Here is a 14,112-nt window from a genome sequence, read left to right as displayed (position 1 = left end):
ATCTAAAAAAAGAGGGTTAATTCTTACCTTTTCATTCTAACATACAGCAGGATTCCAAACAGACAACAGGAACAAAACATACAAAGCAAGCATTAGGGACAGATACGGGTCTCATACTATTTTACATTAATTTAATCAAGACATGAACATCTAAGGGAGAGGGAGCCAAAAAAAAAAGAAAGAAAAAGAACAAACCCTAAACGCATGAGCTCTTGGTGGTGCTCAGCAGCCTCTCTAAAGGAGCCATTGCTTGTAACTAGACAAAGAATAAACTTTCTGATCCTTCTCAGCAAGTAAAGGAGGGGAATGAAAGTGACTACTTTAAAATGCTATTAAAAACTGGAAAGAAAGCCAGGTGGTGGTAGTGCACACCTCCTAATCCCAGCACCTGAGAGGCAGAGGAAGCTAAAGCTCTGAACTCAAGCCAGCCTGGTCTATAGAGTTCCAGGACAGCCTAAGGGTACATACAGAAACACTGTCTTGGGGACGGGGGGTGAGCTCCCCTCTGGACATAGGACTTTAGAAAGGTAGGGCTATCACAGGAATCAATGGCCTAAAATGAACACTGTAACAAAGTAATAAAAGTCAAAGTTCTGTTTGCTATCCTCACCTTAGGAAAAAACAGAAAAATACTGGTCATAAAAATAAAGAGAAACAATCCTATTCCTAATTTGAGCTCAGGTTACTGGCTCACTGTGAAATCAGATAAAGCACATGAGCAGTTTGTATGTCTGCCAACAAGGAGAGACTTCTATTCTGAAAGGGGAAACACTACACTAATAGCAATTCTTACATGCCTGAATCTGGCCCCCAGCCCTATCACACAGCAGGGCTGGTTACTCCTCCATCCAGCTTCACAGCTTTCAGAAGAAAACCCTCCATGCAAAGGACGGACTTTTCAGGAAAACCACACAGAAGGCACCTACCTTTCTGAAATGTGCGAGCATGTCTGGGCTCCGTTCACACATCTCTGTGAGGAGGACTACAGACGTGTGAAGGACACCTGAGGAAAGGCCAAAGGGAAGCAAAAATGAGCATCTACTCAGCTCCAGAAAACAGGGCTTCAAATCCCTGAAGGTGAATTCCAAAAGGAGACTTACTGCTCCTGCTTGTCAATCCCCCAAAGAGCCAAAGCCCTGAGCAGGAGCTGCTGCTGCAACACTGCTCAGATCACAACGCTCTCAACTGTCAGGGTGACAGAGCAAACCTGTCCACCTGCGAGTACCGGGGCTCACACCGTATAAACCACACCTCTCCTCCTCCATGCTTACTCAGTAAGTACACTTTAACTACATTCAGACAGACGATTCTAGATAAGAACCTTAGTAAGATACTGAATATTCAGATAAAATGTATCAAACACCAAGATAATGACAAATGACAAGTAAAACCCCTTGTCCCAAACTCAGTAAAAACAATCTCGAAGGACATTTCACTAAGTAATGAATGACAGACCCACCTAAACCTTCATGTGTTCAGCACTTGTTGTGAGCATCCTGGGCACAGCACAAATTTAAATTAATTTACGTTTGATTTAATGAAATTAAATATATTGTGTTATTTTTTTCTCTTAATATTTAAGATACAACACTTTACTTGGAACTCACTGAAATGAGTTCAGGATAAGAACAAAAATTTAAGAAGAAAGCAACCATACTCTAATCCTTTTCAGGCTTTTACACAGCTACCTGAATACATACTGCAGGTTCCTGTTAGGAAAAACTCACAAGAATCTCAGCTAGTTTTATACTCCTAACTCTTAATAGCAAAGGGAAAATGTCTTCCTTTTATAATAAATATAAACAATCAAGAAATCAAGGGCTTTTACATGAAAATCAAAGACATGATCATTTGTTTATCGTGCTAAATATTAATTACATACAACAGGACTAGACGGAAAGGTATGTTTACTATGAAGAGCCCACTTGAACTGTAAAGCTAGGATCTGGCAGACAAGACCTGCAGTAACTGTTCTGCCCTGAGACAAGGGCTGGCCCTCTCTTTCTCGGTACTTTATAAGTTCATCCAAATCACATTACCATGGTTCTTCTCATTCAATAAATTTTTTGTTGCTGGTAAAAACATCTCCATAAGTTCAGGAACCTTCCTGATGACGTGAACAGCACACAGTGCTGCCTATAAAGAAAAATAAAAGGACAAAAAAAAATTATTTCAAGTAAGCCAGGGCAACCAATCCTATAAAAGAACGCCACCAACTAGTTCATCTACTAGAAAAGTTAATAAGTTGGATAATGGAATTTAGTAATTGCGAACTGCCTGGGGCTTTTCAGTGTAGACTAGTGCATTAAGGAAAAACTTGACGCTCATTGGTCTCTCTGTTCACATGTTGCCAGACAAGTAAAGAAAACACTTTCAATTAGATCATAGTCACAAAAGCTTAACACAAAAGTTAAGCGAACATAGAATTCTGAAGAACAGACTTCCATCTCTGGTAAATGTTCTCGAGTCAGATATCAATACATCTAACAGAGGCCTGTAACTTAGGCACTTGCTGTAAACCTAATGCTAAGTTTAACAGTATCTTGCCCTCAACTGACTCTTCTCAAGTCAAGAAAGTCACTTAGGGATCCAGGAAATACGGCTCAGGAGCAACTGAGTTTAATTCTCAGTTTAAAAGAAAAAGGAAAGCAAAAGTAGAGGAAAGGAGGGAAGGCCGTCGGGCAGGAGGGAAGGAGAGTGGGCTTAGTGTAAATGTACTAACTAGTCTCTACTAAAGAACAGACGGTCTTATTAATTTCTGTTTTCCCAGAAAGAAAGGACAATTGAAGACTGACTCCGGTGAACCCTCAATGTAACTACAGCCATTACTTTACTCAAATGCTGTACCAGCTTAGATAGACTGATCACAAAAGATTCCTGCTAACTCCTCTCCATTTTATGGGGAGGCATTCCAATCTGGGGAAAAAAAAATGCTTTACTTAATGCAATGCTGTACATTCTAAAAGAAGAGGGCCTCCCACAGTATGGAAGTCACTGGCACACACACTAAGGAGCTCCTATTTGTGTGCATCATTAACAATACACAATCCTGAGAAATGACCCTATATGATTCTTTTTCTCACACCAATAACAGATTCAATAAATGCCAAGGAGATGACAGTTTATGCTCATTTCTTGGACATACACATTCTACCCTTCCTTTACCAAGGTTTTAGAATTGAAGCAAAATTGTAAACTCAATAAAAATGTTAAAAACAAAGAGAAGCAAGTAAGCTGGAAGGCAACCTCCTCTTTGCTGCTGCTACCCTAGTCAGACACAGGGTTTGGAAAGGGGCCTCCATCATTCCCTCCCAGCGACCAAGCCACAGTGAACTGCCCCTGAGCAGACACAAAGGCACGAGTACAAAGACATGGGCACACGTGCCAGTTATTACTACAAAGTCGATTGAGAAAATGTTCATTATTGCAATTTTAATATGTGGGATAATTTATAAAGTAGTCAGATGTGCCACTGAGGATCTAGTTTGTCTATAAATTATTTCTTTAAAATTAAAGAGGAATCAAAATTCATGTCTAACTTTTTACATGTATTTGCTGAACAAAGAGAGAATATTTTCATTTCATCCAAGCTTTCAAAAACAAGTAATCTGCCTTCTCATTTCCATAATATGCTCAATCCAGACAGATATTTGACTTAATGCAAAGTTACCTTTTTTCTTAAGTAAGAGTTGGAGGTTTTCAGAAGCTTCTCTACCTCTCCTGCAAGATCTCTGCACATCTCTGAGGAGCCCATGCAGCCAAGGGTACAAAGTGCTAGTCCCTGCACAAACTGCGTGCTATGATTAAGATCACTGCAAGAGAAAAAAGGGAAGAAGTTGGAACAAATACTCGGCCTCCCACATGGCAGTCTAACAAAGTCTCAAGATTACTCTACTAAAAAAAAGACCTAAACAATCAGGGCTGAAGACACAGCTCAGGAGAAAGAGCTTGCCTTGCAAACTTAAGAATCTGACTATAGGTCCCTAGATCTGATGCAAAGCCAGACTCCGTAGCACATGTGTGCTCTATGGCCACATGGGAAACAGACAGAAAAATCTCTAGAAGTTTTTGGAGGAATGCTAGCCTAGGATATGAAATGGGAGAACAAGAGATTCTGTCTCAAACAAGGTAGAGAAGACAAGACTGACACGTAAGGCTATACAAGTAAAATATATATAAATCACAGGTGCACACTTACACTCGAACACACAAAAATTCATTTAAAATAGAATCAATTTATGCTTATTCCAATTTTATTTCAAATTATTAACATAGTGAACCAACAATGTCTAAAATTCCTGTCCAAGATTTCAAAATGACCAAGTAACAAGAATGTGTTACCTGTTGGATATTAAAGCTATCCACTTTTTAGAAAACTTAGCAATCACTGAAAGTAAACAATGGAGCAAAACAGTCTGCAAAGGTGCCTAAGAGATGACCTAGTTGTGCCTACAGGAGAAGTACACGGGCCTCATTCTTTTCTAGCAGGTGAAAACATAAAGTGGTGCACACTTTTAATTCCAGCACCGGGGAAGCAAAGGCAGGAGGAAGTCTATCAGTCCCAGGCCAGCCTGACCTACATAGTAATTTCCAAGCCAGCCAAAGTTACATAGTGAGAACCTGTCTCCAACAAATAAAAATCAAAAAACTATCAGAAAAGGACATCTCGATTGCTAATGAATTTAAGATAAAGTAAACAAAACAGAACTATAGTTACTCTGACCTTTCGGTCTTATGTTAGCCATGTTACATCAAATATTTTTTTTTATATTTCTAGTTATACTCACTCACTCAAGAAGAAAAAGCAGTAACTGTTTTTACTATGATAAATATAGCACTAATCAAAGCACATATAAGGTAGTACACTTCGTAACAATGAGCCATCCTAAGTTTTTCGTAACAGACCAGTGTGGTTTGAGAGTCCTTGTACACTGGAAACTGGGTCCCCTGTGTGCTCATGGTGTTGACAGTGGAATCTTTAAGACACAGAGGCTTGTAGGTCACTGAGGCCCTGCCCTTGGAAGCAGCACTGGTGTTGAGAATTAAACATTTCCCATAAAGCTGAGGTGCTTTTTAAAGGAGCAAGAGATTCCTGCTTCCTTGTGTAACTCCCCTTCCCAAGTGTGTATTTTTTTCCCAAGTGTGTACTCTTGATGTACAATGCTACTGGCCACAAGGCCCTCCCCAGAAACTAAGCAATTTGGTAGGCTGCCACATCAGGAACTTTCAGCCTATAAAAATGCTAAATAAAATACTTTTTTTCTTTATGTAATATAGCTTCAGGAATTCTGATCATAAATAAATATATTGACTGTATAAAACAGTGTTTTATTCTTAAAAAGCTAAGGTATTTAAATGAAGTGTTAAGCATTCTGACATATTAAAAATAACTCTCATTATTGAGAAGCCAACATATTTATGATCTACGATGCTTCTACCAGGTAGAAAGCTCCAAAGGTGTTACAACCCTGGTTCAAAGAATTTCTGGAAGTCTCAGGAGTTCATGAGATCCAAACTGCTTTCCTAACCTGGGCTGACCTCCACATTTAGTAAAGGCAGTGGTGGGAAACTGCCTGTCCACACCCAGACAAGGCAGCAGCACTAAACAATAGTAACCGCTGTGCTCACCCCTGCATGGCTGAGGTAGGATGGGGTAGGAAAACAGCCACAGTTACACTAACACCCAGCAGTAGTGACACACATCTGTCTGCCATCCTATCACTCAGGATGCTGAGATCAGTCTGAGGCACACTTTCTGGACAAACACTCAAGTGAGTCTGTAATGTCAAGAGGAACAGCCGATATTTGTTGCCACTGACATAATCCAAACTTTGAAGTAAACGCTGGAGTTGTGGAAAAGTTCTATCACCATGAACATGACAGTTTATAGATAATGACGTGACAGAATCAGTGACAATACTAATCTATCACATTTTTAATATTTTTCTGCTGAAACATTACTATCTAGAAGATCTATATAACTCCGTCAACATTTTCCCCCAAGTGACTCTATTGTGGTGTTACAACACAGGGGAGAATGAGAAGAAGGCTCAGGGGATAAGGCACATTACTGCCCACCTCAGCTAGTAACATGAGGTCAGTCTTCAGAACCTACAGAGTGTAGAAAACCAACTGCCCCCGAGTTTTTCTCTGACACCCATACATGCAGACACATTTGGCCCAACATACACACAAAATAAGTAAGTGTTTATAAAAAACTGCCCTAGCTCAGTAGTGGTAGTAATGTCAGCAACAGCACAACTTTAATGCTAGCACAGGCAGAGACAGGTAGATCTCAGAGTTGGCAGCCAGCCTGGTCCCCAGAATGAGCTCCAGGACAGCCAGAGCTCCACAGAGAAACCCTGTCTGGGGGAAAACATTCTTAATGTTAAAGTGTAACAGCCCCATGAATTGTTAAACTATTAACATGTCAGGCAGAGTTTCACAGTCATGTTGCACTTCGCTGTTAAGAAGTGGCCAAGTGTTCATTTTTTATCACAGCAGCAAAGAGTATTGAGTTATCTGAAAAGTCATTTTCGTCTTTTCCCGCTGCTGAGTCTGACCCAAGCACACATTAAGCAAGGCCTCCATCTACCATGGTGCTATATATTCTGATCTGTGTTTGTTTTTATTTTGAAGCAGAGCCTGGCCAAGTTGCCCAGTGTAGCTGCTCATATTCTTTTTTTTTTAAACATTTATTTATTATGTACACATCATACAGCTTTCTGCCTGCATGTATGCAACTACAGGCCAGAAGAGGGCACCAGACCTGATTATAGGTGGTTGTTGACCACCATGTGGTTGCTGGGATTTGAACTCAGGACCTCTGGAAGAGCAGTCGGTGCTCTTAACCACTGAGCCATCTCTCCAGCCCTCATATTCTAATGTTAATTTGAGTCCCCCAAAATTGTTTGCAGGAGAAGGCCTGGGCCCCTGCCCCTAATTAACTCTAACTGGTAAGTAAATAAAGATGGCAGCAGCCAGTAGCTGGAGAAGAGAGAGAGGTGGGATTTAAGGGTCCTGGGGTTTCCTCGAGGAGGCAGGAGGGAAGCAGAGATGCCATTTTATCTGAGGAGTGTGCAGGACAGAGACAAGAGCTGCCATGGGATAGAGAAGCAAGGGGACCCTGGGCCCTGGGCCAAGAAAATGTGGCCCAGCGGGCGAACTAACTGAAGTTAAGCAGCCGGGACGGAACACAGAAATTCGTAGGTAGTAACTCGGTGGGAGGTAGATTCTAACAGCATGGAGGGCAGGCAGCAGCCCAGCTACTGTGCTGCTTAAGGCATATTAAAATACAAAGGCTACGTGTGTCTTTCATTCAGGAACATGAACCATTGAGGCAGGTAGCAACCCTGCACTGGGATTCCTTAAGACACTAATACTCCAGCCCAGATCCGACTTGGACTTGCTATGGAGCCCAGACAGACCTCACTCACATTTATAATCCTCTGGCTGCAGCTCTGGGACACACAGGATTCTACACCATGCACCTGCCTATGTGTCCCTTCTCCACATTACACCTGCTAGAAGCTCTCCACCTCCACTAGTCAGTACTCTACATGAGCACACAATTATCCTCCTCTGGATAAGTGAAAAAATATAAAATAATCCCATTTTTTCACATTGTAATTTAGAAAATATTTTCACAGAATTTTTTACTTATAGCAATTGTGGCATATACCAAGCTAGCTTGAGTTGCACAGACTCTGTCTCCCCCCGCCCCCAAAAAGTTACACAATTAACACAATAGTTCGTTATTACTCTCTAGGGGAGTGGGGCTGTTGGAAGCCATGCACATGCACACACATGCACACTCACACACCCAAACAAGCTCACGCGATACAAACCCTTTACCACTAAGCTAACTCCCCAGGCCATTATTAGGTTTTTGGTTTTGTTTTGTGGGGACAGAGTCTATTATGTAGCTCTGGCTGTCCTGGAACTCGATACATAGATCTGGCTGATCTGGAAGTCACAGGGATTCACTTGAAACTGCCTCATGAGTGCTGGTTTAAAGGAGTGAACGACCACACCGTGTCTGGCCCCATTATTATTAGTATTTTTAATTAAAAAAGAAAATAAAGCTTAAATGTTTACTCTTTTATACCAAATTTAACAGTTTAAGATAAGATTATTACAATAAATTTGAATATGGTTTTTAACACTTAGGGGCCCAGCTCCTACGAATATTTAGTTGACTTTGTATTCATTTTTCAATATTTAAACATATCTTCAAAATGCAAGTTCTCAAATATTAGATTCGATTTCTTAAGATCTTGTTTTTTCCTCTGCCAATGAATAAGGCAACTATTCAGTATTAAGCATTAAAACTGTTGCTACACCATGAATCTTATAAATATATATTAAATTTATAGATAAATCCAAACACTTAAAAACACACACACACACACACATACACACATACACACACACACACACACACTCATTAATAGACTTTCAATAGGGAGAACAAACAAGGGAAACATTGGATAATATAATGCTTAAAATGAAATGCTTGATCAACTCTTAATTATCTGAAAACACCCTTTCCTAAATCTACCTGGAATTGGCACCCTAACAACTGAAAGCCAGCTGGGAATGGTGTTGCACATCTGTAATGACAGCATCCAGAGTCTGAGGTGGGAGAATCTTGAGTTTAAGTCTGGCCTGGAGTACATAGTGAATGTGAAACAGCCTGGCATTCATAATGAAAGGGATTTTTTTGGTTTTAGGGTTTGTTTGTTTTTGGAAACAGGGTCTCACTATGTAGATCGGGCTGGACTCAAACTCCCAGTGATCCACCTGACTCTAGAAATATAAGACCCCACACGCAGGTAAAATTTTATTTAAAAAACAAAAACAGACTCTCTCTTCCGCTCTTGCTCTTCCTCTCCCCCCCCCTCTCTCCCCGCACCCCCCCACCCCGGCTTGACACGATTTAAAAAAAAAACCCACAAAGTTTTGCAGTCTTGGGGGGGGGGGGATGTTTTGTTTTGTTAATGTGCCTCATTTTCAACTTTTATCAAGCTCCGAGCCTACCCTTGGTTTGGCATTAACTCTAACATGCCTTGCTGCTGGGCAGACTACAGCTTATCTGCACATGACTGAGCACCAGACCACTAAAGAAACAAAGCAAAGACCTCCCTACAGCCCTCTCCATAGCAAATGTGAAAGAAAACCATGATGACCTTCTAAGATTGTATTCTCTTGTCACCAAGGGCTCCTTGTTCATGTTTCTCTACTCAGCCCTGGTGCTTACAACGGCCCCTGGTTATGTAGACAGGTGTATGTACGATAAAAGCTGAATAGTTAATCAACTTATATGTTCATTACTCATATTCTACAGCCCCTCCCCCAAAAGAAAATCAAGTTTACAGGCTGCAATGAAATGCCACACTTCACAATTACAACCAAATTCTAACTGTCATTTTGAAATATTCTATTCCACTGTAAAAGCTGAAGTAGTCAGTACTAACAAAGAGAAATGCACACAGTGTAAATGCCTATTAAGACAGCCATTATACCCCTAATGTGTCGCCTGTCCCCGACTTCTACTTTCTGTCAAATACAGAATACAATCAAAAAAGAAAACTTAAAATATTATTAATTGGGCTGGAGAGATGGCTCAGTGGTTAAGAGCACTGACTGCTCTTCCAGAGGTCCTGAATTCAAATCCCAGCAACCACAGGGTGGCTCACAACCATCTGTAATGAGATCTGATGCCCTCTTCTGGTGTGTCTGAAAACAGCCACAGTGTACTTATATAATAAATAAATCTTTAAAAAAAATATTATTGATTAAGCCAAAACCAAAAGGTACCTATGACCGTCTCGGAATTTCCCTAACTTTCAAACAGAATTCTTGCTGGGTGGTTGGTTGGCACCATGTCACTACACGGCTAGGACTGTCCTTGAACTCGTGATCTCCTGACTGAGTGTTTAAGTGGTGGGATGAAAGGTGTGTGCCACTGCATCCACCTCACAGAGCTGTAGGAGGGACACTGGAGAAGACAGCTCATTTCCTACTACAGTCCTCCTGCTTCTCCACACAGCAGGTGTTCCTTGGTTATTCTACAAGGTAAAGAAATATGACAACTACTGCAGCAGTGAGGACACTTTAGACTCTAAGGAACCAAGTCACGCTCCAGTGTCCTGAGGATCACGAAGCAAGATCCTGTCTCAGGGCTAGTGAGATGGCTTAGTAGGCAAAGCACAGCCACACAGGCCTCCTCATGCCCTGAGTTCAACCCCTGAAAATGACATAACGGTAGAAGGCAAGGACCGATTCTACAAAGCTGCCTTTCACCTTTCACACACAAAACACACACACACACACACACACACACACACACACACACACCTGGCCATGCTCCCTTCACACACACGAGATCACATATACACACACAAAAATAAAATAAATCTAATATTTTAACAGGGATTGAGTACAATTCTATACTACTAAAATTTCAGTCCCATACTCAGAATATAGATTAGTATTAATCAAGGCAATATTTTATTATTCATGGTATCCAACATACTAGAAAGTCAAAATATAAAAATGTAGATTTCACCACAGTTTTCTTCTCTTTGTAAGAATAGCAAGTACTTCTCTAGTTGTTAATTACGAATTGTGCCCAAAGATGCACAGCAATGCTTTAGTTCTCTTTGCTTAGTATCTTTACAATATTAGCTACAATCAAGAGTCACTCAAGATATATTCTGGACAGTAAGTATAAAATCAGTAAACAGCCACTCTTACTCCCATAAGATATCCTGAAAAGACCAAAACAGTTGTTATAGGGGAAAGGAGACGGTAAGACTTACTTCTTGATACAATTGGTCATGAGAAGATGTACGTCTTGTCTTTCATCTAATAACAGCATTGCTCCTAAATAGCCAATGCGTTTGTCTGTGAACTTTTGTGAGGCGATTAGCTTGAGGCACTCCAACTACAAAAAACAACAAAAAAAGAAAGAAAAAAGAGAAGGGGTGAACAGAGGGAAAGCCTTGTGCATTTGCATGATGGTTTACACTCCTATGGCCCAGGGGTTATGTAAGTTAGCTCTTGCTGCTTCTGTCAAGGACCTCAGTTTGGTTCCCAACACCCACATCAGGTAGCTCACTACTCCAGCTCTAGAGTATGTTGGCTGCACTTACATACATGTGGTGCACACACAAACAGCCATGCATACATATATGTTAAACAACAAATCATTCAGCAGTTGGAAATAAAGTAGTGAGCAGTATCTTAGATATCAAAATGTACAATGAACTCAATATGTAGACGAACCACATTTGGGACATAAAAAAATCAAATGCAGAAAGAAAAAATAAAATCTCCAGAGTGAAACACAATAGTAATACTAATTAAAATTATCTTGTACAGTTTTTTTTTCCTTCACATAATTATTAGAAGAGCACTTGTCTCACCTGTGTGAGGTCCTGGGTTCACAAAACAATGTTAACAACAACTATTATTAAATAACTCCTCAAACCTTAAGAACCTTTATAAATGAAACTTTGCCTTTCTTGAAAATTATAACCTCTGATATACTTTAAGGTTACAACTGGACAAAGGCCAAACATTCCCTCTGGGCTAGTGTTTTTTAAAGGACATACACAAATCAAGCTCTCCAAGAATTTTTAAATCACACTCTCCTTTTGAATTGTGCTTTGGCATAAGAGCTCCAAGAGAGACGTGTGTACACAGGCAGCACCGGTCAGTCAGGTCAGTCAGGTCAGTCACGTGAGACACAGCGCTGTCCATTATGATTCATGTAAGGCTCAAGGGAAATGGAAGGGAGTATAAAACAGTTCCACAAATAGCACTGCTGGAGGCTATTTTTAATTATTCTTTTCAAGGATCTGGATTTACACAAGAACCTCAAGTTAGGAGGTTGGCTGGCTACACTATCACAACACTAAATCCCAAGACCAGGGTTAAAGGGGGGATGGATTCGCTATAGGGAAGGTAGGAGGGCAGGAGAGTGAAAAGGTGAGCAACAGCCCTACCCTTCCTGCTGCAAGTTCTATGGCCATTTTGAAAACGATTTCTGAATAGAAGCTGATGCTGTTTTTGCAATGTGTGCAGAAAAGGCCTACTGGTGAGAAGAGACAATGTTGCCAAAGCTTCCCCTATCCTATCCAAGCAGGCCGCTAGGGCAGGGCAGGGCAGGGCAGGCCTGTAAGCCCAGCACACCTGAGATGGAGGCAGAAGCATCAACTGAAGGTCAACTTCAGCTACACAGCAAGTGTGAGGCTATCCTAGGTTATACTTCACACTATCTCAAACCCTGCAACAAAAATTCTAATTTAAGCTTGTTTTTTCAAACATTCCATTGAATAATTTTATAAAAATTTTGCCACAAAAAAAAAAAAAAAAAAAAAACCTACTTCTAGACTCTGATAGCACAAGTTTTCATCATCATTACTGAATCTTGTTCGTGGTCAACTCCAAGCACTGCAAATAAATTATCCAAACCCATTCTTATTAAGATGGCTTAGTGAGCAAGCTGTACTCACTCTCTATGGTGTCACTCGCATCGTTAGAGCTGTGTTTGAACAGTCACAAAAATTCACTATTTCTCTCTTGAATGAGATATAATCATAGAGGTTAACATCATTTGGTTTTCTGTGAGCTGCCTTATCATTACCCACCCCTACCCCAGGGCTGAAGTTGCTGGCATTCATGAGCCCATCCATGTTAAGTGGATTTGAACTTGGGTCCTCACAGTCACACAATAAGCAAGCTTAGCCACTGAGCCATCTCTGCAGCACTCACCTTGTTTTACCTTTTTTTTTTTTTAAGACAGGTTTTAGGCTAGGCTAGCTGGCCAATGTTCCTCATGGATTCTCCTGACTTGGCTTCCCAGTCCTGAGATTACAAGGGCACTGACACCCAGCCCCACTTATATATATTCATATCCTAGACAATCTTAAAAGAAAACTGAATTGTATACCAAATTCCATGTCCAAAGTCAAAAGACAAATGCACCTTGAAAAACATTTGTAACTTATTTCACACTCATGAGGTCCTATGTAATGGCAACCTACCAACTAATTGTGGGAAAAAAAAAAACAAAAATACAATACTAAAATAAAAAAAGATTAGTCCTGACAATTCATAGAAAACAAAAAACAGCTCAAGCAAATTAAGTTAACTTCATAAAACAAATGCAAATTAAACTAAATAAATCCATAAGATACTGAATTGTACACTTCAATATACTTTTCAAAAGTGTAAACTGTATGATTTTTTTAAAAAAGCCTCAATGGAGGTATTTAAAGGGAGAATAATAAATCCCAACCATACAGAGATGTTATTTTTAAGATTCATTTTTATGCCAAGCATGGTGGTCCTTTAATTCTAGCATTTGAAGCAGAAGTAGACAGATCTCTTAGCTCCAGGACAGCCTGGTTTACAGAGTGAGTTCCAAGACAGCCAGAGCTACATAGTGAGACCCTGTCTCAGAAAATGACACCAAAAAAAAAAAAAAAAAAAAAAAAGAGGAGGGGGGATTTTTACTTATGTGTATGCATGTCTGAATGCACATGTAAGTATGTACACATGCATATGGGGTGCCCTCGGAGACTTGAAAAGGATGTTGTAGCTAATTTTATGTCAACTTGACACAAACTTAAATCATCAAAAAGGAAGGAGACTCAATTGAGGGGAAAAAATGCTTCCATAAGATCGGGCTGTAGGAAAGTTTGTAGGGCATTTTCTTAATTAGTGACTGATAGGGGTTGGGGGAGTCCATTGTGGGTGGGGCTATCAAGGGGCTGGTGGTCCTGAGTTCTATAAGAAAGCAGGCTGAGCAAGCCCTGTGAAGCAAGCCAGCAAACAGCATTCCTCCATGGCTTTGGTATCAGCTCCTGCCTCCAGGTTTCTACCCTGCTTGAATTCTGTCTGATTTCCTTTGATGGTGAACGATGATATGAAAGCATAAGCCATGGGGGCTGGAGAGATGGCTCAGTGGTTAAGAGCACTGACTGCTCTTTCAGGGGTCCTGAGTTCAATTCCCAGCAACCACATGGTGGTTCATAACCGTCTGTAATGGTTCTGGTGCCCTCTTCTGGTGTGTCTGAAGACAGCTACAATGTACTCATACAT

The 14,112-nt window shown here is 40.5% G+C and overlaps 1 protein-coding gene across 5 annotated transcripts in view; it reads right to left on the bottom strand.

The window, feature by feature from the left end:
* Ap1g1 (adaptor related protein complex 1 subunit gamma 1) overlaps positions 1-14,112 on the bottom strand; it is an 86,369-nt gene that overhangs the window by 33,097 nt on the left and 39,160 nt on the right. For 3 of the 5 annotated variants that reach the window (NM_134460.2, XM_087593843.1, XM_087593842.1), the window contains 4 exon segments: positions 927-1,003; positions 2,040-2,136; positions 3,671-3,812; positions 10,824-10,948. In NM_134460.2, coding sequence (NP_604455.1) covers positions 927-1,003; positions 2,040-2,136; positions 3,671-3,812; positions 10,824-10,948 — 441 coding nt within the window. 5 annotated transcript variants of the gene reach the window in all.

Source organism: Rattus norvegicus, chromosome 19 (genome assembly GCF_021556685.1).
Source record: "Rattus norvegicus strain SHRSP/BbbUtx chromosome 19, alternate assembly SHRSP_T2T, whole genome shotgun sequence".
Lineage (NCBI taxonomy): Eukaryota > Metazoa > Chordata > Mammalia > Rodentia > Muridae > Rattus > Rattus norvegicus.
Note: the sequence above shows the minus strand (reverse complement) of the source record. Positions and strands in the feature narration are given on the sequence as shown.